A 27,507-nucleotide genomic window follows, 5' to 3' on the forward strand; every position below is an offset into this window, starting at 1 on the left:
TTTGCGTTGAAGAATGCTGGTGTAGAAGGACTGAGGTTGAAACAGACACTACAGAATGACAGTTTCTGGTATCCAGAGCAGATATTGTGATGTCATAATGCCTCATTCCACCAGTGCCTAAGAGCCAATCACATCAGTGATGTCACAATGGCTTCATTATCCTTGGCTCACATAAGAATCAGAGTATGAATGGCCACAACCACTGACCCTCAAGCTTTGCGTTGAAGAATGCTGGTGTAGAAGGACTGAGGCTGAAATAGACACTAAAAAATGACATGGGATTATTTCCCGCGGTTATCCGCGGGGACAGGAACGGTGATGAATTTTGTCACCGTGTCATTCTCTAATAGAAACTTCTACCGTAGTTTTGTAAAAGAAGCCCTAAGTTTTTAAAGTATGCTTGTCTGAAGTGAGAAACACTTCCTCCCCTAAAATATAAAACGTTTATAAAATGATATTTGATAAGTGTTTTAATGGCAACAAATTTTCCATTGATTTAATGGCAACAAATTTTCCATTAATTTGATATGACATCATTCATTTTTATTTTTTTGTAATTGATCACTTTCACATTACAAAATTTAACTCTGAGCTTTAATTCATGCTTTTCCAGTAGTAGTTCAAGGCAAGTTACAGTCAAGTACAGTTTGATATGTCATATACCTAGTATGCCTGAATGTAACTCACCTTCACCTTGAGCTACTACTGAAAAGATGTGAGCAGAATTCAAATACATTTTCAAACTTTTTCCAGGTTTTCTTCCCATACCAAATTTGGGTCCTTCCATAAAATTTTCATTTTACCCCTAAACAGATGGATATATGTTCTTGACCCCTTTATGTATGATTTCTTTTCAAAGATCCAGTGGGTTGGAAAAAAAAATTTTAAAAAAGATTTGAATCTAGCCACAATTCAGTAAATCCTTCAACTTTTAATTTGCTTTCCAAATTCTGGACTGCTTATTCATTTAAAGGTTATTCTTGGTCTAAAACTGTTTGTATACATGTATGACTATACTTCTTTTTTTTTTTTTAACTTTGTATTCTGTTAATTTAGTTTTGTGGCATTTATTTAGAATTCTTTGAATGGAATTTTAAGTAGATTGTGCTTTATAAGTTAATTTTCTGCTTACAGGTTAGCTTTCAGAACTCTGGTGAGGAAATACAGCTGTGATCTCTGTTACACGCCAATGATAGTTGCCACTGATTTTGTTAAGTCTGTCAAAGCAAGAGACAGTGAATTCACAACAAATGAAGGTGCATTTTATTGTTTTGTTTTAAGACTTTTTATTAGTAAATGTGGTCAATTTTGGAGAGACCTGCTGGATGCTATATTAAGTGTGAGAATATACAAAATATACCCTTCTACCCAGGATAATAGAAAACCAAAGAAGAAGTTGACAATAAGTGACAATTCAACAATCAGTCAAACTTCTGTAGTAACATAGTAGATGATGGCAGATAAAGACCCGAATGGTCCATCTAGTCTGCCCAACCTGATTCAATCTAAAAATTTGTTGGGTTTTTTCCTTCTTCTTCTTCTTATCTATTTCTGGGCACAAATCCAAAGCTCTGCCCGGTACTGTTTTTAGGTTCCAACTACTGAAGTCTCCGTCAAAGCTCACTCCAGTCCATCTACACCCTCCCAGCCATTGAAGCCCTCCCCAGCCCATCCTCCACCAAACAGCCATATACAGACACAGTATTGGCCATATACAGACACAGTACTGGCCTTAGTTCTTCAATACTTACTATTATTTTCTGATTCTAGATCCTCTGTGTTCATCCCATGCTTTTTTGAACTCCGTCACCGTTTTCCTCTCCACCACCTCTCTCGGGAGCACATTCCAGGCATCCACTACCCTCTCCGTAAAGAAGAATTTTTTGAGTCTCCCACCCCTCAACCTCAAATTATGTCCTCTGGTTTTACCATTTTCCTTTCTCTGGAAAAGATTTTGTTCTATGTTAATACCTTTCAAGTATTTGTACATCTGAATCATATCTCCCTTGTCCCTCCTTTCCTCTAAAGTATACATATTCAGGGCTTCCAGTCTCTCCTCATACATCTTTTGTCACAAATCTCCTATCATTTTCTTCACCCTCCTCTAGACCACTTCAAGCCTTTTTGTGTCCTTTGCCAGATACGGTCTCCAAAACTGAACACAATACTCCAGGTGGGGCTTCACCAACGACCTGTACAGGGGCATCAACACCTTTGTTCTTCTACTGGTTACGCCGCTCTTTATACAGCCCAGCATCCTTCTAGCAGCAGCCACCGCCTTGTCACTGTTTTTTCACCTTTAGATCTTCGGATACTATCACTCCAAGGTCTCTCTCCCCATCCGTGTATATCAGCCTCTCCCCTCCCAGCATATACGGCTCCTTCCGATTATTAATCCCCAAATGCATTACACTGCATTTCTTTGCATTGAATTTTAGTTGCCAGATTTTAGACTATTCCTCTAACTTTTGTAGATCCTTTTTCATGTTTTCCACTCCCTCCTCAGTGTCTACTCTGTTACTAATCTTGGTATCATCCGCAAAAAGGCTGGGATATAGCCTATGCTGGGATATAGCCTATGCAGGGATATAGCCTATGCAGAGTAGACCAGAAACTGGGCAGGCTAGAGTGGCCAATTGGTCTTTTCTGCCATCATTACATTACATTATATTACATTAGAGATTTCTATTCCGCCATTACCTTGAGGTTCAGAACTTGCAGAATTGCTGCACGCGCTAAACCCACGCTACGCAGCTAGAACTAACGCCAGCTCAATGCTGGCAGCGTCTAGCACGTGGCAATTTAGCACACGCTAAGTGCGCGCTAAACCTGCTATCGCAGCTTTGTAAAAGGAGCCCTAAGTCTGTACAGAACATACAATGTTTCCCCCTTCCTTATCCTGCTAGACCAGTCCAAATGAGTAGGTTGTATATCCCTACCAACAGATGGAGACAGAAAATGCTGATAATTCAGGAGCATCGTTTAGAGGTGGTACTGCCTTGGAACACCAGTATTTCTTTGCTACCAGGAGATGGCCCAGCAATATGATTTATTTCTCATTTGGCTTGACTCCCAGGGTTATAGAATATGGCCTGTAGCCCATGGTTGAATCCTTGACTAATACAACAGGAAGGAATACCTCCCGGAGCCCCAAGCCTTGGTCTGCGGGCCTTGACTTGAAGAGCAGAAGTATTGTGTTGCAGTACCAGAATAGGAGTCTGAAGGGTCTTGGGTCTCAAACAAAGGGTTTTGCCTGGTATGATGGCTCTTGGCAAACTGTTCTCCACCCCCTGCCCCCCCCCCCCCACACACACACAATCCCTATCTCCTGAGTTTCCTCAGGCCTCAAAACCCTCTCGTTACTCAAGGAGGGGAGAGCAAGGTTATAAGTCTCAAGAAAATCATGTGAAGGCCCATTTTAGATAGACTTTAGAAATCAGAATTGATATATCCAAGTTGTTGTACAGTTTTAAAAACATATTAGAAAAAGATCTGCCAATGTGGATCTTTTTTTTTTTTTTTTACAAAATACATGCAGGAATGCATGTAAAAAAATATTTCCTTAGATTACTCCTGAGCCTATCACCTCTTAACTTCATCTTATGCCCTCTCATTTCAGAGCTTCTTTTCAAATGAGAGACTCGACTCATGCACATTTACACCACCTAGGTATTTAAACATCTCTGTCATATCTCTCCTCTCCCGCCTTTTCTCCAAAGTTTAAGTAGCCTTCCTTTGAATTGGCTCCATCCTTTTAATATCTTTTCAAAGGTGCAGTCTCCAGAATTGCCACAATATTCTAAATGAGGTCTCAACAGAGTCTTATAGAGGTGCATCAATACCTCCTATTTACTATTAGCTATTCCTCTCCCTATGCACCCTAGCATCCTTCTAGCTTTCGCTGTCACCTTTTCAACCTGTTTGGCTTCCTTAAGACTACCCTTAAGACCATCACATACAATCATACCCAAGTCCTGCTCTTCTGTCATACACATTAGTTCTTCACCCCCTAAACTGTACCGTTCTCTCGGGTTTTTTCAGTCCAAATGACCTTGCATTTCTTAGCATTAAATGTTAGCTGCCAAATTTCAGACCATTCTTCAAGCTTCACTATGTCTTTCTTCATGTTATTCACATCATCCAGGGTGTCTAATTTATTGTAGATTTTGGTGTCATCCTCAGAGAGGCAAATCTTACCCGACAGCCCTTCAGCAATATCGCTAATAAAAATGTAAACCACTTAGGCTATAAGTGGTGTATAAATACTTAAATAAATAAACAGACCCAAGAACAGAACCTTGAGGCACACCACTGGTAACATCCTTTCTTCAGAGCAATCTCCATTGACCACTACCCTCTGTCACCTTCCACTCAACCAGTTCCTGACCCAGTCTGTCACTTTGAGGTCCATGCCGAGGGCACTCAGATTATTTATTAGATGCCTGTGTGGAACATCAGAGGCTTTGCTAAAATCTAAATACACCACATCTAGCATGTGCACTTCCTCTATCCAATTCTCTGTTTGCTCAGTCAAAGAAATTGATCAAATTTGTCTGACAAGACCTACCTCTAGTGATCTGTTTTGCTTCCGGTCATGTAATCTATCGGATTCTAGAAACTTCACCATTCTCTGTTTTAAAAGTGTTTCCATTAATTTGCTTACCATAGAAGTCAGACTTACTGGCCTGTAGCTCCCTACTTCTACTTTACTTCCACTTTTGTGGAGCACATCTGCCTTTTTCCAAACCTCCGGTACCACTTCCGACTCTAGAGAAGTATTGAAAAGATCAGTTAGCGGAGCCCCCAGAACTTCCCTAAGTTCCTTCAGCACCCTCGGATGAACACCATCCGGCCCCATTGCTTTGCCTACCTTTAATTTAGCTAGCTCCTCACAAACACAACCCTCTGAAAATCGATCAGGGTCTATCTCCATCTAGTGATGGAGTAGTCTCCATCCCTATTCGTGTTTGTCTTCTGTGGTCCCGCTACCAATGCTTCAGCCATGAACACAGAACAGAAATATTTGTTAAACAATTCAGCCTTTTCTTTATCAGCTTCTACATATTTTTCCCCTTTACCTTTGAATCTCATAATGCCACTTTTGCATTTCTTCCTATCACTGATATATCTAAAAAAATGTCTTGTTTCCCCGTTTTACCATGTCAGCTATTTTTCTTCCATTTGCTTATTTGCTTTCCTGACTACTCGACCAGCCTTTCTTAACTTTTCCAGATATTTTTGCCTGTCTTCCTCTTTCTGCACTCTTTTGTAGCATATAAAAGTTAACCTCTTATTCCTTACATTCTCAGCTACTACTTTTGAGAACCAAAGCGGCCTTCTTTTCCTTTTACTTACTTGCCTCACAAAATGGTCTGTTGCCCTTACAATAACCCCGTTCAGTTTTGCCCACTGCATTTTTTCTCCTTCCAGTCATAGGCACATAAGAATAGCTTACTGGATGAAACCAATGGTCTCTCTAGTCCTGTATTCAGTCTTCACAGAGGCCAATCCAAGTCACAAGTACCTGGCAAGAACCCAATAGTAGTCGTTCCCATCCAGACAACAATTTCTTGACATAATCCCTCATCTGAACAAAGTTAGTTTTTTTAGTTCTAGAACCTCTACTTTTGAATGAGCCCTCTCTATACCCATCTTAATATTAAACAGTTCTATGCAGTGATCACTGAATCCCAGATGATCACCCAATGTAACATCAGAAACATTTGTAATTTGTATTTTATTTGGTACAACAATGAGAGCAAAGAGTCAAATTTCGTCACATAATAACAAACTTTTATTCATATTGACTGGAGCAGCAATTCAACAAATAACATACAATTGGAAAAATTATGACAGATTAAGTTATAACTTTTGGTGGAATTGGGTATGCCATATATATAAAATGGAGCGCACAATAGCAACACAGAAAGGTTACTTTGGTAAATTTCAGAAGATTTGGAGACCATTAGCAGATTTTTGTAATGATTAATAACATTTTCCCATAATAAGATATTTGTTAAGTTGGGATGGGGTGGGTATTATTTTATTTATCTCATAATATGTATGAATTAATTAATACATTTTGATGTATTAGGTTAGATTTTCTGAAATAGGTAGGGAGGGATTGGGGGTTTTTCTATTTTATTTACATTTGTCATATTTATTAAATGTATTACATAATATTTAAATCATTATAAAATATGAATATAAGTATGATATATTGTACTTAAAGTGTTCATGAAGAAAATCAAGTTTGTATTTATAAGATTACATGAATTTTTCTGATACACTTGTTGTAATATGCAAAACTGAATAAAGAAACATTTGTAAGCACTAAGTCCAGTATGACTTTCTTTGAATGAGAGAATATCTTGCAAAAACTCCCAGTCTAGAGTCCTATTTCTGCTCGAATCCTTGCCTAAACACTAGCATAAATGACAGCTTATCACAGTGATTGTAGTGATGATAAGGTGGCAGTATTCCTTTCACTAATACAGATACTATGGGGCTCATTTTCAAAGCACTTAGACACACAAAGTACCATAGTAACCTATGGAACTTTGCGTGTCTAAGTGCTTTGAACCTACATCTCAGTGTGAGATATGAATTGATTTTGATACAAAATGAAACCTGAAATAACAAAGGCTCTTTTCGTTTCAAAATGAACTTGACAAAAACCAAATTTGTTTTATTTTGTTTTAGTTAGTGCTACTTGCAAAATAGCACATGCTAAAAATGAAACCAGTTGTAAAACTACTGAAACAAAAAAACTGGCTGGTGTGCGTACAAAACTGCAATTCTATAAGGGGGTGCTTAGATGTAAGCACTCCGGTATCAGTATCCAGATTCCATTAGTACTAGCATAAATCCACATTAGTACGCCTAAATATTAGGTGCATCCACCTAATTCCAAATAACAGAATACGAAATTTACAGTATTCTATAAGTTGTGCATTCTATAAGTTGTGCAATGATCTTCTTTTGTAATCCACCTTTATAACTCTTTTTTTTTTTTAATTCTTTATTCATTTTAACATAAACATCAAGTGTACAGTAAATAACAAACAATTATAAATTTAGCATCACCTGAAAATCTACAATAATATACAACAAAAAAGTTAATCACCCACCCCCCACCCAATTCATAAATAACCATAGTACACCACATTACTATAATATCTTATTTTAAATCATGTATATAATTAGTAAAAAAAAAATCCAAATACCCACCCCCCACCCCAAACCACAAGTAATTCATAATTGGGAAAAATGTAAATTATGCATTATAATAATTTAATAATGGCCCCCACACATCCTTAAACCTGTTATAATATCCTTTTTGCACAGCCAACGCCTTTATAACTCTTTTGTAATCTGCCTTGAACCGCAAGGTAATGGCGGAATAGAAATCTCTAATGCAATGTAATGTAAGTGAGAGATGCATCTACTGTATATTAATGCCCCTCCCTTTCAGTTACATGCAATGCCACTTAACTCATGCCCTTATAGAATAGTGCTTAAGGTGCTTGTGTGCATCTGTGGCACTTTTTGCTGCTTTTGTGCACAGAAGGCATGTAATTATAGAATTGTCCTTTATAATATTTTATGGTCAGTTTTAACATTGGTATAACATAATTGCCATTTCAATTTCACTAGGTGATCGTCCCCTGATAGTCCAGTTTGCTGCTAACGAATCACAGGTTTTGGCTGATGCCTCTTGTCTAGTCTGCCCCTTTGCAGATGGGATAGACCTAAATTGTGGGTGTCCTCAGAGGTAAGGCATTCAGATTATAGAGGACTACATTAAAATGATTCTAGAAGCAATTTTAAAAACACTGCAATATCTTATGTATTTTGTTGCATGCTTGCCCAACAAAAGCCAAACTGTCTGATCCAGTCCTGGTATTGTCCTGTTGCATGTATGGAAATGTGCTATGATGCTAGCATTTATTGGGGCAATAAGAGAACAGATATACTTCAGGCAACCTATGTTGTTATATAATTTAATTGATCCTCATCATCCAGAATGAAAATCCACAACTAAGGGCTCCTTTTACTAAGCTGCGCTAGCGGTTTTAGCGTGCGCTGCATTGCAGCACGAGCTGGCGTTAGTTTTTACACGTAGCGTGGGGGGCAGCGCAAGCTAAAAACGCTAACGCACCTTAGTAAAAGGAGCCCTAAAAGATTAGCAAGAACTGAATAAACTGATTGTATGTTACCTGTATACCAATAAGGAACTCATTGTTCCTGTTTGGACATGGTCTCTGGTCACTTTTTCTTATCCTACCGCCTAGGTTTAGGTTTCTTTGCCAAGAAGAAAAAGTAATAGTTTTGCCAAAAGACCAGCATTTGCTAAAAATTGAATAGAGAGGTGAGGGGGGAATAAGTTGCACAGCGACTATTGGCAGTGTAGGTTGACAAAACAACTAATATGTATGCCAGGTAGCACATTTTTATTAAAATTGTGTTCTTAATTTGGCTAGCATTTGCATTTCACTGATCCAAAATTATTTCCCTTGGCAGATAATAGTTTCAAAAATAATTTTAAAATATCCAGAATAATTATAATCTCAAATAACAGAGAGAATGAAAACAGATATGTGTAGTGTTACATTTTTGTTTTCTGTACCCTTACAGATGCATTTTAAATGGTATTTTCTTTTTCCAAGGATGGCACGGTGGTATATTTTTATTTTCTATGTCCTAGGATAACCTAATTTGCAGTTAAGGTAAAGTTAAGCAAGATCTATTAAATAAGTCCAATGGAAGCATCTTTATACATGGATTTCAAGGATTTTATGCCAAGTGTTGTACTGATTTGGCAAAGAATATTTTGGTTATCCTTTCTAGATTGCAAGGTTCAGTAAGTGCCACTCATTCAGATTCTCAAAGATGTCATCTTCTTTCTGCCATCAGTGAGAAAGGGCACAGTTGGTGCAAATTAATTATGAAATGTATTATTTGTTAAATTCCTTAGGATGGCTTTCTTTACTTACACTTCTGAATGTTACTTATCTTGGCTTCTCTACTCCTCACCCACCCATCTCGATTCCTGTTTTCTTATATTTAAAACAGTTTTATTAGGTTTTACATTTACATAGAGACAAGATCAGCCAGATCATCAAGCAGTTTACCTAAACATCACAACTGTACCCAATAGGTCCCCCCACCAACCCCCAACCCCTGCCAACCCCCTTCAAACTCCCCCCCCCCCCCACCTTCCCACCCCCCGTGGGAACAGTCTCTAACAGTTAGGTCAATTCAACAATCTACTGCGTACAACCGGTGCTAGTGTAGAACAGAATGGTATCCAACAGCGTAGGTACAAAACACCAGCCTTAGAGTTCATGTCTGCAATGGATAATCGCTCATAACCTGCCAACTGGATCATTTGCGTGCGCCAGTGGGAAACTGTTGGTGTATGTGGTGACAACCAGCATTGAAGTATAGTTTTAAGTCCCACGAAGATGGCCTTTCTGGCAAACGCCGCTGCACCTGGACGGATGGGCTTCATGGTAAGTTTTAACGTGAATAAGTACGTATTAGTAGGTATCCAAGTGCATTTCCAGATAGATTGTACATGTAGGCAGATACGTTTCCAGTAGGCCTGTATGCCCGGACAGTGCCAGAACATATGACCCAAAGAGGCTCTCGGGACCATACACTTCAAACAACAATCAGTAGGACTGATACGTGCCCGAAACGCCCGAACAGGAGCAAAATATGCCCGGACTAGGAACTTGTAGTATCGTTCCTTTTCTGCTACTGACAGCTGAAGTTTCATGCCCATTGAAAAGCTCCGTTTCAGTATGTCCACCGAAATAGTAATCTGCAAATCTTGTGTCCATCTCGAGGCCAATAAAGCATAGTCCAATTCTCCAGCCAATTCTTGTAAAAATCTGTGGTGGAATCGTAGTGGTACAGGTTCTTGTGCCGTTAGGCAGATGGCTTCTGATAGTTGTTCTCGAATAGTGTCAGATAAGGCCGCTACTGACAAAGTATTGACATAATGATGGAGCTGCCTGTATTGGAACCAATCCGCCGGTGTTAGTACTGATGAATCACATAACATTTGAAAAGATTGTAATTGTCCGTTAGATTGCAGTACATGGAATAAATAAAATAGACCCCTCCCGCTCCACCAGGCCTGGGCGCCCATATCCATACCTGGGAGAAAATCTCCATTACCAGCCACCGGTAGATATGGAGTCACATTAGGTCGAACGGCTAATCGCCGGCAGAGATTCCTCCAAAGTCTACGCAGGGGGAGGAGAAACACATCCCCATAATCGGTGTCCCGTTTAGGAAGGCATTTAACATGTAACATATAACTAAAATGATAGGGGGCCTGTGCCAAACACTCCACCCTCGTGGCTGAGAAGTGAGATGTCCCACAGAACCAGTCATTCAAGTGCCGCAATAAACAAGCCTCATTAAACCTCCCCAAGTGCAAGAGACCCAGACCCCCTTGAGAGATAGGTAAAGTTAAATTGCATAGGGGGATTCGGGATCTCCTGCCTCTCCATAAAAATTGAGACAATGCACGATGATGAAGCCGGATATGTTTGTGCAGTAAGTAAATGGGTAAAGTTTGTAGAACATACAGCCACTGTGGAATCATCATCATGTTGTATAATGCAATCCTGCCCATTAGTGTCAGTGGGTAGGATCTCCATGCCTGCAACCGTTGTGTAGTTTGGGTAAGCAGTGGTTGAACATTAAGTGAATAGAGTGTTGCCAAATCCCTCGGTATGTGGATACCCAAGTATCGAATAGATGTTGGGGCCCAAACTAGAGGAAAAGGGCCGGGCCACGAGTCACACAGCGAGGGTTGTAAGGGAAGCACTAGTGATTTCTGTTTGTTTAACGTCAGGCCTGAATATATGTGGAATTCATCCAATATCTCCAAGGCACGCTGCAAGGAACTATGTGGCTGAGCTAGTGTAAGTAAGATGTCATCGGCAAATGCCAGCACTCGTATCTGAGAGGAGCCCTCCCTCAGCCCAACCAGAATATCATCCTTTAATAAAGTTCGTAGGAGAGGGTCTAGATAAAGAAGGAATAGCAGCGGGGATAATGGACATCCCTGACGAGTGCCCCTACCAATATTGAATGGTTGTGTCAAGAAACCATTTACCAAGAGGGAAGCTGTTGGAGACGAATATAACACCCGCAAGGAAGACCCAAACCAACCCCCCACTCCCATGTATTCCAGTACCTTAAATAAGTATGTCCAATCAACCTGGTCAAAGGCCTTTGCAGCGTCTAGACTGACCAATATGCCCGGGTTTGACGCTTGTTGGGCTCTGAACATTGCCAGCAACACCCTTCTAACATTCACTACCGAGTGGCGGCCTTGGACGAACCCTGCCTGAGCCTGGGATATCACTAGTGGCAGGAGTGGAGACAATCGATTTGCCAATAGGCGGGCCAATATTTTTATATCGACATTCAGGAGGGATATCGGACGATAGGAGTCTACTTCGTCTTTAGGTCTGCCTGGTTTCGGTATTAAGGTTATGGTGGCCGCATTGGCATGCAAAGGAAAGCGGCCCTTCTCCAGCGCCACCACATAATAGCCCAGGAGAGGTTCACACACCTGCAGAGACATCATTTTGTAAAATTCTGTAGAAAACCCATCTGGTCCCGGGGCAGTGTACGATTTTAGCTGTGTGATTGCTCTTTGTATCTCTGTGCCCTGGATGGGTCTGTTTAAGGTTGATCTCTGCAGGTCAGTGAATTTAGGCATACCCGCGTCTTCCAAATAATCCAGAACATCGGGGCCCATAGATGTCGTATGGCTAGCATAGAAGTTTGAAAAGTGCTTGTAAAACGCTTCAGCTATATCAGATGGTGCAGTATGGTAAGTGTGTGCCCCAGACTTCACCCGGGGAATATATCGGTCATCCTGCCAGTGTTTAGTTAGTGTGGCTAGCAACCTGCCGGTTCTATTACCATAGCGGTAAAACCTATATTTTCTGTAGAACAAAGAACGCTTGATCCTTTCATGTAGTAATGCATTCAAAGCTACTTGCGCTGAGTTCATGTCCTCACGGAGCAGACGAGACGGATTGTGAAGAAATCTGGCTTTCAATTGAGTGTATCGCTTTTCCAGCCTAATAATACCCTGGGCGATTCTCTTGCGGCGAGCTGATACATACGAAATTATCACCCCTCTAAGTACTGCCTTAGCCGTGTCCCAAAATAGGTCCGGGGTTTGTACATGTTGCCCATTAGTTGCTAAAAACTCTTCCCAGTTAGTTTGTAAATATGTTTGGAAAGAAGGGTCATCAGCCAGATAGGAGGGAAATCTCCACCGGAAGTCCCCCATGGGGGGAGCAGTCCAGGATATATCCAACCAAATAGGACAATGATCGGACAAGGCTAATGGCCCTATCGTCGCCTCTGTTACTCGCGAGAACAAGGATTCTGTTATTAGGATGTAATCTAATCGGGAAAAGGTTCCATGTGCTCGTGATTGGTGTGTGTAGTCTCGTTCGAACGGGTGTAGTAGCCGCCAGGGATCCACCATGCCCAGGGACTTGCACAAAAAGGGCAGTCCCCTAGTGTCAGTTGCAGTTGGAGACCCAGACACTCTGGATCGATCAAGGGAGGCATCCAGAACTTGATTGAGATCCCCCACCACTAGAAGAGGAACTGAAGTGTCCCTAAGGCCTAAAGTAATCAACGAATTAAAATATGTGGTTGAGTAGTTGTTTGGCCCATAAGTTATCAGTAATCGGAAAGCAGTTCCTTGCAAGGTTATATGCAACAGCAATGATCTACCTAGCTCGTCTCTATGGCAGGATGTGACTACACATTTTAAACCCTTTCGAATTAGCAAGCAAACACCAGCTCTCTTGCCTGTAGAGGAGGCATGGAAAACAGATCCTACCCATCCCCGCTTCAATTTCTCATGCTCCTCAGCAGTCAATTTAGTCTCCTGCAAACAGGCCAAATCCGCCTTGTGGCGTTTCAATTGTTGCAGGATTTTAGACCTCTTTACAGGAGATGTTATACCGGCAACGTTCCAGGAAATTATTCGAAGTGTGTTATCCCCCATGTGTACCCCCTATAAATTGCATAGTGACAGTAAAGCTCCGAACCCACGTCTGGGCGCCCAGCCTCCCCCAGACGGTCAGCATATGAACCCAATCAAATTGCATTAACAGCAGTTGTAAACATAGCAGATACATCTCTAATCTGACCCGTGAAAAACACAAAACTGATTCATTTTCTGTCCCCCAAGGCTGTTCCCACCACCCCCCATCAAACCCAACCCCTCCCCCCATATCCCCAACTGTCCCAACTAGCATATCCCGGAGGTATATGCAAGAGGTCCGAGGAGACACCCACGGAGCCCCAATCCTTCAAACATCCGACATACTGTCTCAAACTAGAAAGCCTTAACATAACAACAGATTCAATTCTAAAATCCTGAAAGTTCATCCTAGCCAAACCCAATACAGTTACGTGGTATGATCCTCAAGGAGGGTCCCCCTGGGATTCCAGCTGGGTGTTGATGAAGTCAGCTGCATCAGAAGCCTCTGTAAATGAATGCCATGTACTTGCATGCTGGATTTTCAGGGTAGCCGGATACAGAAACAGAAAATGCTGTTTAAGGTCCTCCAGGCGTTTACAAAGTGGATAAAATCCTTTTCTTTTTTCAGTTAGAGCCGTCGAGTAATCTTGGCTAATGCGAATAGTTGATCCTCGCATCTTTAAGGCATCTTTTTTAACCCGGTAGTGGTGTAAAACTGCAGCTTTGTGCCTGTAGTTCAGGAATTTTACTATCACCACTCTCGGTCTGTCTTCCTGAGCTGGCCTCCTACCCAACCGATGGGCCCGTTCCAGGCAGAGAGTGCCAGCTTCCATAGCTTCCGGGAATTCCAATTCAAGCCAGCTTTCCAATTCCGCAGGTAGGTTAGCATCAGGAATCAGTTCTGGGATTCCCAGAAACCGCAAGTTACTGCGTCTGGACCTATTTTCCAGGTCATCAATTTTTTCAGCCTGTCTGTGCACAGTTTCTTGTAAGGAGGCTAAATCCATTTCATGAGATGTGATAGTATCCTCAGATGCAGACACCCGATGCTCCAGTTCTGTCGTGCGGGCCGTAGTGTCAGTTAGAAGTTGTTCCAGTCGGGTCAGTTTAGCCGTCAGAGCCTCCAACTGCGGCCCCAGCGCCTGGGTCACCGCCGCCTTGATTTCAGTTAGGGCGGCATCTGTAAACTCCGATACCGCCGTCCCCGATGCGGCCGCCATCTTGGTCGCGCCCGGAGTAGTTTTCTGCTTTCCAGCCCTGACCGGCTTCGATCGCGGTGTCTCTTGCGATCGGGTCAGGTAGTGGTCCATCGAAGCCCGATGCTGGGCGTCTGCGGGGGACCCGGCCAGGACGAATTTCGGTGCGGTGAGGCTTAATTGTGTGGATTGGGGCCCGGAGCCGATGTGAGAGACGTCCTCACCGGCTCATAGCGTCACGTGACCTCTCCTCCTGTTTTCTTATATGGGGGATCATTAACCCCCTCCTTTACAAAGCGCGCTACCATTTTTAGCACCGGCCAAGGCAATAACAGCTCGGACGCTCATAGGCATTCTATGAGCATCAGAGCTGTTACCGCAGCAGCTAGCTCAGCTTTGTAGAGGGGGTAAGTAAAGCTGTTAGTAGATAACACAGAGAATATTTTTAATGGAACACAGGCTTTATTTTGTGCAGCTTCGCCCATTTAGATAAATGATTTATTTAGCCCCTTGTCACAAAAGACCACAATTCAAGGAATAGGGGTGAGATAAATTGTCACAATATCAGATAGAACACGCCCAGAATTCCAGATATCCACTTATCAATGATAAAGGGGAAAACGGACCTCAGCAGTGAGCTAGAAACCCAGAACTTCACACATGGAACTACACATACTCAGTCATCATAGGTCCTGAAAAAACTCCCCTGTGCTAATAGCATTCATATTTTTTTTATTTAACTTTCAATCAGTCCAGCATTTCTCTACAGATCAATTGTAGTTAAAAAAACAACAACAAAACCCCAATATCAAGCTACATGTGTAGATATTGGGGAATAACCAGCACTGCTATCGAACAGAGATAAACCAGAACTCAGTTCATAAATGTGCCATATGAATTTGCCGTCAAAGGCTGTTAAGCCAGAATGGTAAATAAAATGTATATATAGGTCCACTTATTTGTCTTCTATCTTAACTAGGTTGTGAGGTTCACTGAGAAGGGACTAACTCTTCTGCGTATCTGTTCAGCATCTTGTAACACTGTATTTGTGCACAGTAGTAATGTTTACTGTCCTGTAAATACAACTAAATATAGTTGCAAAGGGCTTGATCCAAACTTGTACAGATAAGCAGTGTGGCTTTATTCCATAGAACATAACATAAGAACATTAGAATTGCCATACTGGGACAGACTGAAGGTCCATCAAGCCCAATATCCTGTTTCCAACAGTGGCTAACCAGGTCACAAGCAGTGTTCCCTCTAAGCGGGCGGGTGTTGTGAGCAAACTTTTTTCACCGTGAGCCAAAAATATCGGGCGCCAGCAAGTTATGAGCCAACTCGCCCGATTCTCCTCTCGCCGCCCTGCCATCTGCCGTACGCCTCTTCCGATCGTGCGCTGTGACGAGAAACGTGTGCGCTGCGATGTAATATTTTGTGCGCCAGCGCACGCCAGCGCAGCTTAGCGGGAACACTGGTTCAAATGGTTTTATTTATTTCCCCAAATTTATTTTTGTTATACGCATTGAAAATATTTGATATTGCGTTTAAATCAAAATCTCAATAAACTTGAAACGAGTGCCCGTGAGATTGTGGGAGGGTTAAATACTCAAAACTTAGAAGTTTTTGCTACGCCAGCTTTCTGGTATCTTTACATACAGTGGCGTACCTAGCATATGTAACATCCGGGGCCCATCATTTTTTGGCACCCCCCCCCATCTGTAAGAAAAACATGATTTTTAGTAACAAACCACACGTCACACATGAGTACCTAGGAAAAGGCAGCATCTTACATATTGCAGTGAGCAGTACATCAATACACCCATTGTAAAACTAAACAAGCCAGACCAGCACAGATCAATCCTACACCGTCAATCCTAACAGAAAACCATGTCTTTCGAACACACAGAACACAGAAAACACCTTCGCCTAGTAAGGAATATGTAATCACAAACTAACCCCTCCCTCTTTTACAAAACTGTAGTGTGGATTTTAGCTACGGAGGTAACAGCTCTGATGCTCATAAAATTCTGAGCATCAGAGCTGCTACCACCAAGGCTGGTGCTAAAAACGCTTCACAGTTTTGTAAAAGGGGGGATAAAATAAAAATACATAGACAAAGGTTAAATTGAACCAGCAAGAAGCTGGACTCTGCATACAATGCTTCACAGAAACAGTGACACATGTCTCCTAAAGCAATAAATAAATAGAAATTTTTTTCTACCTTTGTCTTCTGTGGTTTCTCCTTTCCTCATCTTCTTGTAACTCTCTTCCTTCCATCCACTGTCTGCCGTCTCTCTTCCCCTATATGGCATCTTCTCTCCTTCTATGCCCCTTCCAGAAACTGTATGCCTCCCCCTTCCATCTCTCCTTTCACCCCATTGGTCTGGCATCTCTCTCCTCGCCTTCCCTCTCCCACACCTCTCCTCATAGTCTGGTATCTCCCCTTCCCTGATTCTCTGGCATCTCTCTCCTTTCCTTTTCTTCCATCTTTCGCTCCCCCTCCATGCTCTCACATCTCCCCCTTCCTTTTCCCTTAGACTGGCATACCTTCCTCCTACGCTCCAAGCCCTGGCATCTCCTTTAATTCCCTCCCTCATCTTCCTTCTCCCTCCAGCTGGGTACCGCAACACTCTTCCCTGCAGCTCTGCACTTCCCCACAATTGCCATGCTTCGGTTCCTCTTCTTCCTTCCTTCTTCCCCCCCCCCCGCGGGACCCTGCGGCACCATCAACTCTTACTCCCTCTAATGTCGGCCCTGCAGCTCCAGACTTCCTCGCACCTTCTCCCCTCCCCCTTTGGATCGCTATTATTTTAAATGTTATAGCCGCGGAGCTGTATCCATCAGTGGAGATGTCTAACCTCGGCCTGCCCCGGAACTCTTACTGCAGCAGCCGCCCGTCTAGGCAGGAACAGGAAGTCACTGTTGCAGTAAGAGTTCCGGGGCAGGCCGAGGTTAGACATCTCCACTGATGGATACAGCTCCGCGGCTATAACATTTAAAATATCCAAAGGGGGAGGGGAGAAGGTGCGAGGAAGTCTGGAGCTGCAGGGCCGACATTAGAGGGAGTAAGAGTTGATGGTGCCGCAGGGTCCCGCGGGGGGGGGGAGGAAGGAAGGAAGAAGAGGAACCGAAGCATGGCAATTGTGGGGAAGTGCAATCCGTCCCCTTACCTTACCTCCCCTTACCTTTGCGACGCGTGTGTGCGCTGTGAAGAGAAACTTGTGCGCTGCGATGTAATATTTTGTGCGCGTGCGCAGGCCAACGCAGCTTAGCGGGAACACTGGTCACAAGTACTTAGCTAGATCCTAAGTAGTAAAACAGATTTTATGCTGCTTATCCTAGGAATAAAAAGTGGATTTCTCCAAGCCATCTCAATAATGGCCATTGGACTTCTCTTTCAGGAAATTAGCCAAACCTTTTTTTTAAACCCTGCTAAGCTAACTGATATCGCCACATTCCCAGGCAATGAATTCCACATTGTATGAATGCCTCAGGCATTAATTACACATTGTATGAAGAATATTTTCTCTGGTTTGTTTTAAATATACTACTTAGTAGCTTCATCGCATGCCCCCTAGTCCTAGTATTTTTGGAAAGAGAAAATAAGCGATTCATGTCTACCCTTTCCATTCCACTCAGTATTTTATAAACGTCTAACATATCACTCCTGAGCCATCTCTTTTCCAAGCTGAAGAGCCCCTAGCCGTGTTAGCCTTTCCTTTTATCATTTTCGTCGCACTTCTCTGTACCTTTTCTAATTCCGCTCTATCTTTTCTGAGATAACGGTGACCAGAATTGCACACAGTATTCAAGGTACAGCCATACCATAGAGCGATACAAGGGCATTATAACATTTTCCTCTTTATTTTCCATTCCATTCCTGATAATTCCTAACATTCTATTTGCTTTCTTAGCCACCGCCGCACATTGAGCCGAGGGTTTCAACGTATCCTCAGTGATGACACCTAGATCTTTTTTCTCTGTGACTCCTAAAGTGGAACCCTGCATCATGTAGCTATAGTTCAGGTTCCTCTTTCCCACATGCACCCTATTGCACTTGCTCACATTAAATGTCATCTCTCATTTTGATGCCCAGTCTCACAAGGTCCTCTTGCAATTTTTCACAATCCTCTTGCGATTGAACAACTTTGTGTCATCAGAAAATTTAATTATCTCACTAGTTATTCCCATCTCTAGATCACTGATATATATGTTAAAAAGCAGCGGTCCCAGCACAGATCACTGGGGAACCCCACTATTTTATCCTTTTCCATTGAGAATATTGACCATTGACCATTTAAACCTACTCTTTGTATTCTATCTTTCAACCAGTTCTTAATCCATAGTAGGACATTACCTCCTATCCCATGACTTTTTAATTTCCTCAGAAGTCTTTCTTGAGGTACTTTATCAAATGCCTTTTAAAAAAAAACCAATTAAACAGTATCAACTGGCTCACCTTTATCCACATGTTCAATCACCTCGTCAAAGAAATGCCAACTCTAGCCTCTATCCCTTCTGCCTTGCTGCACCATATGTTTGGAATAAGGTGCCTGAATCCCTACGGCCAGCTCTGTCTCAGGCAGTGTTCAAGGCCTAGTTAAAAGTCCACATCTTTGAGAATACTTTTAACTCCTAATTCCTTTCACCTTGGATTCTGCATCCCCAACCTTATATGTCATGTCAGTCCAAGTTAGATTGTAAGCTTTTCCGAGCAGGGACCGTCTATAAATGTCAAAATGTACAGCGCTGCATATGCCTTTCAGCGCTATATAAGTGATAAGTAGTAGTAGTAGAAGATTGGCGGTAGTTTTTCAGCTATTAGCACGCTATAGTGTGCGCTAATTTTGTGCATGCGCTAAAAACGCTAGCGCACCTTAGTAAAAGGAGCCCTTAATTTCTCCGCTATACCTTGTCTTCCCTGACAGCCCCTTTTATCCCTCGATCGTCTAGCGGTCCAACCGATTCTCTTCCCAGCTTCTTGTTTTTAATATACCTAAAAAAAGATTTTACTGTGTGCTTTTGCTTCCAGTGCAATCTTCTTTTTGAGATCTCTCTTTACCTTATTAGCACCTTGCATTTGATTTGACATTCCTTGTGCTGTTTACAATTATTTTCAATCGGATCCTTTTTCAGTGCCTCTAATTAAAAACTTAATTGAATAAAGATCTAAATGAGACAGATGAGTGAAACTTTAAAATTGAGAAATCTAACCTGAGATTATCTCTTGTATATAGCAGGATATAACTTTAACTCATACAAACATATATCTGGATTGTACAGTGAAAAGTGTGAACAGGGCAAGTACTCTGGGCTTTCATGCCACAAGGAGCCCATGCTGGCCAAATGCTGAAGGAAAAACAGCCTGATGCTTGGCTTAGGGACCTTCCTAAATTTCTGACCTGTGCACCTGCATGTACAATACCATCTTTTACTCTAACATTCCAGACTTCAACATAAGTACATACCTATATGCTATAAAATTCACTTTAATAATGCTGATTTATCCCATCTGTTTCTTAGGTGGGCAATGGCAGAAGGTTATGGTGCCTGTTTGATAAATAAGCCAGAGCTTATACAGGATATGGTTCGGCAAGTAAGAAATCAAGTGGAGAACCCTAACTTTTCAGTATCTATTAAGATAAGGTAATATTGAATGCTTAGTTGTTAAATTATCTGTTATGGTGTTCTAATTTTAAATAAATGTATTTTAATTGTATTCCATTCTGACAATTGTTTGAAGGGTGATATATCAAATATATTAAACTATTAAATTAATTTGTTGACCAAGTATATTTCTCTTCCTTGCGCATCCAGCAAAAACATAATCTAACCACTGTTTGCACGCTTAGATACACAGCGCAATATACATTATATCCAACGTTGTACACTTGGAATTTTTATCCCTTGCCCTTTTTTATTGTTATATTCCCAGGACCCCTGAGGAAGGCCTTTTTAGGCCAAAACATGGACTCTATAGGGCCTCATTCCATGTTATATTTATGCTTTTAATGGACTATTTTATACATTGTGAAGATTTTGAATTGTGCTTAGACATCTAATAAATATCTCTTCCACTCTTCTGTTGTTGCTGACCCCTTTTCTTACTGTGGAATGGAGTGGGTTTCAGTTTTGTTTTTGCTCTCCAGTAGAAAAAATAACCTATTCCACCATTCACTGCTGTTTTTTTATCTATCTTGTAAGATAAGCACCACAAACAACAGTCAAGATTTCCATTTTGTAAATGACTAACTAGTAAACTATTTTATCCAGTTTTAATCTAAGTTCCCACAAAGGAACACATTAAAATTAGAAGGTGACTGAGATCGGGGTGGGGGGTGGGGGGGGTTCCAGTTTCAGCCCAAACCGAATATGCAGCCCAAATTTGCCGCTCTGTTTCAGCCGAAACTAAGGGCTCCTTTTAAGCTGCGCTAGTGGGGTTAATGCACGCGCTTTTTCATCACGCGTTAACCCCCGCGTTGGCCTAAAAATTACCGCCTGCTCAAGGGAGGCGTTAGCGGCTAGCGCGGCCGGCGGTTTAACACGCAGTATTACGTGTGTTAAACCGCTAGCGCGGCTTGATAAAAAGGAGCCCAAAAACTAGCCCTCTCCCTCACTCCCATTTCTACCACATTGTTAGTGTTAGTGGCTAGTCAGGACAGGAGCAATCCCGTCATTCCTGCCCATGCCGGCTTTGCTAACAAAATGGCTTCTGGGGCCTCCTGTGGCAGTCTCATGATTTTGAATTGTATTTTTCAAACTGCTTCTGTTTTTTCACTCTTTGAAAACTGAATACAAATCTGATGTTTTTAAAATGTGCTGAAAATTCCAACTTTCAAAATGGGCCAATCTCTTGAGCAGTGAATCACGATGTTGAACTGTGGATTTCAAAGGTCTGTGGACTTGAGATATTTCTACACAAGGATGAATGCCATATAAAACAAGTGAATATTTTCTTCAATTTCTTGGCAAGCACTTCATAAACACGAATTTGGTCTTGGAGAATGAGTTGTACAATGTCAACATCTATGAGACAAACTTGGTTTTTTCTGTTGTACCGAGCTGTACAAAAGTTAGATAGCTGTAAGTCAAATAAATGTTGGCATTGTCATCTCGAAGCAGGGTCTTTAGATCATTTATTATTCTACTGTCCATTCGTTTTGGCTTTTTGGAGATCGATTTGGGGCCAAATAAATTGTTTATTAGAAAATCCTGTGGCTTTATCGTATGATACTATTTTATTTGGAATGTAAATGAGGAAAAAAAGTCAAATTTCTGCAAATAATAATAAATTACTACTTATTATGACAGGAGTTGCCATTCAGCAGATTACATTAAATTGGAAAAACTGGAATAGATTAAATTACAGTTTTTGGTGGAATTCACTGTGTCATATGTATAAGATGGAAAGAACGTTAGCGTTGCAGAAAGGAAATTTTAATAATTTTCTATTCCTTTTCAAATAATTCCTTTACAGATATATGTATGAAAATTATAGATATAAAACAAATAATGTAGAAAGTTCTTTTTTAATTAATTTTCACAAAGTATGCATATGTAATGAGTGTATGTCTGACTTTCAGGATTCATGATGACTTAATCAAGACTGTGGACTTGTGTCGGAAAGCTGAGGCAGCTGGAGTTTCCTGGATTACAGTCCATGGCAGATATATAGAAGAGAGACACCAGCCAGTACACTATGATGCAATTAAAATTATAAAAGAAAATATGTCTGTACCTGTAATTGCCAATGGGGATGTTAGAAATTTAAAAGAGGCAGAAAATGTACATCAAATGACTGGAGTAGATGGTAAGTACTTAAATGTATTTTGACCTTTTGTGTAATGTACAAGAGGAAATGTTATCTGTATATAACACTTGTTTAGAAGTTATATGCAACTTAATTTTAATTATGAGCTATAAGGCCTATGTAATAAAGGCTTTCTTCCACCTTGTGTTTACTGGGAAAAATTCTTGGTACATACAGCCACAGGTCTTATCAGAAGACAGGAATTTGAGATTTGGTGAGAAATTAAGAGCTTATGCTATCCACCTGTATTTATAGAGTCCAGTGAGTGAATATTTTATGTTGGCCTGAATTGTTGGAGACAAAATTGTATACATCAGAGATTCCCAACACGCGGTAAGTGATATACAAACTGCTGGTGGAGGTAAGCAGCACCACACAGGTCTCCCACCCTCCTTCCTTCCTCCCCCCCCCAACTCCCCGTGGAGTCACCTCTGCCACTGAAATCATTATACCTACTGCGTTGGGGGGGTAGGCTGAGCTGCTGTCCCTGCATCTCCCTCTCATCTCAATCTCTTGCTTCAACAAGGTCAGCGGCAGCAAATTCTACACATTGTCTGCTGCTGACCCACAAGCCTTTCCTCTGCCACATCCCGCCCTTTATCACAACTTCCTGTTTCTGCCCAGGCAGGACATGGCAGAGGCTTCCAGGTCAGCAGCAGACAGCAAGTAGGAATCGCTGCCACTGACCTACTGAAGCAAGAGAGAGCCAGTTAGTTGTAAGATGGAGTTGGGGGGGGGGAGGGAAGGAAAGAAAGATGTTACAGAGTGAGAGAGGGAGGATTGTTGGACCTGGGGTGGAGGGGAGGAAGAGATAAATACTGCAAATGGGTGGAGAGGGGGAAGAAAGGAAAAGTGTTGCATATGGAGTGCAGGGGAGGGAGAGAAATGTTGAGGCATAATGGTAGAGGGGATGGAGAGATGGTGCATGGGGAGAGAGGAAGAAATGGACATGGGGTAGAGGGGAGAAGAGATGGTGCACTTTCTGAGCCCTTGTTCCCTCCAGCCCATTCGAGAACTGCCAAGAGCTTCCTGACTCTGCAGGATTGATCGGGCTTGACTCTGCCCACTTCAGCGTCCTGCTCCTCTTCAGCCCTATTGTGGGCCGCCGAAAGTTTTTTCCCCCAGCGACTCTTCAAGGCAGAGGAAGGAGGAAGCTTCCCTCCATCTTATCCCTCCACCCGATGCCGCTCGAGCAGGAAGGATCGGACCTGCCTCTGCTCACTTTTTGAGCTCCTGCTTCCCTCCAGCCCATTCGAGGGCTGCCAAAAGCTTCCTGACTGTGCAGGACCAATCGGGCTTGACTCTGCCCACTTCAGTGTCCTGCTCCTCTTCAGTCCTATTGTGGGCTGCCAAAAGTTTTACCCTCCAGCGACTCTTCAAGGCAGAGGAAGGAAGAAGCTTCCCTCCATCTTGTCCCTCCTTTCTCCGCCTGACGCCACTTAAGCATGAAGGATTGGTCTAGTCTTACCTCGATTAGACGTACTGCTAAGCTTTACCTTGTCTAAGTTCTTATATGACACTATTCAGATGTTAAGTTGTGCTCAATGCTAAAGATCGGACTCAGTGCTAGTCTTCTCCTTATTTAGATGCTAAGCTCCACCCTGATTTTGCTCTCTCACGAAACTAATAGATGTTAGTTGAGTATAGTGCGAAGTTTTATCCTGATTAGATGCCCAGTTTAAGTTCTTACTTGAAACTGTTTAGATGCTAAGTTGTGCTCATTGCTAAGGATTGGGTTCAGTGCTAAGTTTTTCCTTGTTTAAATGCCAAGTTGCCCAGTTCTATCTCAGATTAAGCTCTCACACAAAACTAACTGACGCTTAAGTTTTACCTCCGTTCTTGTCTTACTAGCTGCAATTGGGCACTCAGCTGTCCTCCGAATTTAAACCACCTCTCAGAGATTGAATAAGTCCCTAGATCTCACCCTGAGTTGGCGCTAAGCCTTTCCTCTGCTCCGAGATTACTTACATGAGAAACAAATAGGTCCTGCTTCCCAGCCCTCCCAAAGGCTTCCCCTAATTCTCACCATGAAGCCACCTCCGTGGCTCCTTCTTCTCCTACTCTACTCATCTTTCAATACCATCCTCTGCTTGAAACCTCCCTCTCCCAACTTACTCGACTCCACAAATGTCAGCAATATTTGCCCTGGCCTCAGAATTCCCACACTGATACACACCAGAAGTCATACCTTCAAAAAAACCCTCAAAGAGTCAATCACGCCTCTTTAAAGCCTGTTCCCCCTGCTAATCTTCCCAACCATGCCTCTGACTCTCTCACCCCAATCCTGACACTTTATTGCAATGCCAGATCCGCATGCAACAGGACTCCAATTTTGAAGTACCTACTCAAGGATTTTGACCCTGGATTCTTGTGCATCACGGAATCATGGATTGCAAAAGATGACCTATTTACTCAAAACGAACTCTGCTCCCTTGGTTACCAAGGCCTCTTCTCCCCCAGAACTAACTGAAAAGGAGGTGGCTTGGCACTCCTCTACAAATCATTCTTCAATGTCCAGCTCCTCGAAAAGGGTAGCCACACCTCACTAGAATATTCTTTTTTCGGTCAGCCCCGGCGGGGCCTGTTGGCATCATCGAAGCCTCGGCCTTCGATTTTGCTACCGCCGTTTTTCCCTTCATGCCCCCTCAGTCGGGTTTTAAGAAGTGTCAACAGTGTGCTCACCCTATTTCCCTCACCGACCCTCACAATTGGTGCCTCCAGTGCTTGGATCCAGACCATAGGGCTTCCTTGTGCACCCGTTGCGCTTCTCTCCAAAAACGCATCTTGAAGAATCGACAACTTCAACAGAAACTCCTCTTCGGTGCCGGGATGGAGAATCCTTCAACATCGACCCCAACGTCAGCTCCTTCGACTAAATTGGTACCGACTCTTTTGACACCGCTAGAGGTTTCTTCGGTGTTGCATCCCCCAGGTAAGCCGGCTAAGAAGCCTTCCCCTACCCTGGTGGGCCCGCCGGTCGACTCCACAGTGAGCCAAGTCCTGCAGACCACGCAGCGTCCTCGTAAACGCTCCGCACCTATTGAGGTGAGTGCCTCGTCATCGGCCTCCTCATCTCCAGGGCGTCGAGCAGCACCACAGGTACCGAAGAAAAAGAAAGCGGTACTGGTGCCTTCCTTGGACGATCGCATCACGGCTATCCTCCAAGTCCAACTTAAGGAGCAGTTACAACAACTCCTCTCTGCTCTTTTGCAACCGAACCTTCCAGTGCCTGTTCGGTCTGAGCTACCGGTGCCGATTGTTGCTCAGCCTGTATTATCGGTGTCAACATTATCGGCACCGGTACATTCCGCTTCCTCGGTATCCATGCCAGTACTGTCAGTGGAACCGAAAGCCGCACACCGTACCATCCAGTCAGTCTCCGAGCCGGTACCGCTTTTGGAGCCGACTCGACACCACATTTCCCATACTTCCCCGGGTACCGTATCCATGCGGTCGGGCAAGTCGGTGCGCAAGTCCCTATATGGTGACACCTCCACTCCGGTCTCTCGAGGGCGATTACCATCGGTGCAAGACCCTGACTTATGGGATGATTCTGAAGAACCTCTCGGTACCGATGATGAGGTTTCTTCTGATGAGGATGACCCTTCTGTTCAGGAGCCTGGTAGTAAGCCTGATCAGACTTCCTTTACCAACTTCTTACGAGAAATGTCAGAGACACTGTCTATTCCCTTGGAATCTGACTCTAAAAAGTCCAAGGCATTCCTTGATGTCCTGGACTTTGACCAGCCTCCAAAAGAGTTTCTGAAGTTACCCCTCCATGACATTCTGAGGGAAGCCTTTTATAAAAACCTGGAAACTCCCTTAACCATTCCTGGAGCTCCCCGTAAGCTTGACACCCTTTACAAAGTTATTCCTATTCCAGGGTTTGACAAGCCTCAGCTCCCGCATGAGTCCCTACTAATAGAGTCTACTCTAAAGAAAGCTGCAGGCACTAGTGTGTACGCATCTGTCCCTCCTGGCAGAGAGGGTAAATTTAATTCAGCAGCTTTCTACCCTCCAAAGATATTTACCTGAACGTAAATTGTTTCAGCAGTATACTTCCAGTTTGTTCCAACTTAGGAAGTTCCTGGTCCGTTCTATCTACGACACCTTTGAACTCACTTCCAGGGCTACTGCAATGGCTGTCGCCATGCAGCGTTTAGCTTGGCTTCGGGTCTCAGAACTCGATGTCAATCACCAAGACCGCCTCGCTAATGCTCCTTGCCTGGGTGATGAGTTATTTGGAGAGTCTCTCAATACCACCACGCAAAAATTATCGGCTCATGAGACCAGGTGGGATACTTTATTGAAAAACAAAAAGAAACCTCCACCTTCTCGTCCTTTTCGACAGCAGTCTTCCTATCAGAGATGTTATTCTGCTCGTCCTCTTCAGCCACGTGCCAAGCCTCGTAGGCCACGTCAGCAGCAGCAGTAACAGGTTCGTCCACAACAGCAGCAACCTATGAAAACACCTGCACCGCCTAAAGCTGCTCAGCTTTTTTGACATGCTTCTTCAGGACATAGCCAGTCTCCCCCCTTCATCTCCTCTGCCTCAGCCTATCGGGGGACGTCTCCAGTTTTTTCTCAACCGTTGGGAACTCATCACTTCAGACCAATGGGTTCTCTCCATCATTCATCACGGTTACTCTCTCAATTTTCAGACTCTTCCACCCGACAGTCCTCCAAAAGAGTCTGCTTTCAACACGTCTCAATCCTCCCTATTGGCTCAGGAGGTACAATCCCTTACTGTCTGGATGCATTCTCCAGACGGGATGGACATTTCGGCCAGTCTGTTTTACAAAATTTATTTTCCTAATGGCCAACCTTCCCTCCATCCCTCTTTGTTAGCTTGGAGGTCACCCATCAGTTAAGAATATGCTGCCTGGGATAAAGCACAGTTACTTACCGTAACAGGTGTTATCCAGAGACAGCAGGCGGATATTCTTACGACCCTCCCACCTCCCCGAGTTGGCTTCTTAGCTGGTTTATCTTAACTGGGGACCTTGCGCCTCCGTCGGGCGGGAAGGCACTCGCGCATGCGCGGTGCGAACCACCTAGAACTTTCTAAGTTCTTAGAGTGCAATCACTCTAAAATTGTCCGTATCGGGGCTCCGTCAGTGCCGTCACCCATCAGTTAAGAATATCTGCCTGCTGTCCCTGGATAACACCTGTTACGGTAAGTAACTGTGCTTACAGGACTACCGCAATGCACTACTTTCAGGAATTTCCATAAAAACTAATAAAAAAAACTCCAGTTGATACAAAACACATCAGCAAAACTTGTATATTACAAATCAAGATTTGACCATGTCACACTGCTGCTCATAGAGCTACACTGGCTATCGATAGAAAAGCAAATGGAATTCAAACTATGCTGTTTAGCATTCAAAACACTATATAGTGATGCCCCTAATAGTTTCCCAAGATTTACTGAACTATTAGGTAGATCTGCTTAATCA

The 27,507-nt window shown here is 42.9% G+C and overlaps 1 protein-coding gene across 1 annotated transcript in view; it reads left to right on the top strand.

Annotated features, from left to right (window-relative positions):
* The window catches only part of LOC117366890, a 108,407-nt gene that overhangs the window by 5,992 nt on the left and 74,908 nt on the right, over positions 1-27,507 (top strand). Inside the window, exons 4-7 of the mRNA XM_033958866.1 lie at positions 1,135-1,256; positions 7,657-7,774; positions 19,762-19,884; positions 21,822-22,048. Coding sequence (XP_033814757.1) covers positions 1,135-1,256; positions 7,657-7,774; positions 19,762-19,884; positions 21,822-22,048 — 590 coding nt within the window. The remainder of the gene's footprint in view (positions 1-1,134; positions 1,257-7,656; positions 7,775-19,761; positions 19,885-21,821; positions 22,049-27,507) is intronic.

The sequence above is a fragment of the Geotrypetes seraphini genome, chromosome 9, assembly GCF_902459505.1.
Source record: "Geotrypetes seraphini chromosome 9, aGeoSer1.1, whole genome shotgun sequence".
Classification (NCBI taxonomy): domain Eukaryota; kingdom Metazoa; phylum Chordata; class Amphibia; order Gymnophiona; family Dermophiidae; genus Geotrypetes; species Geotrypetes seraphini.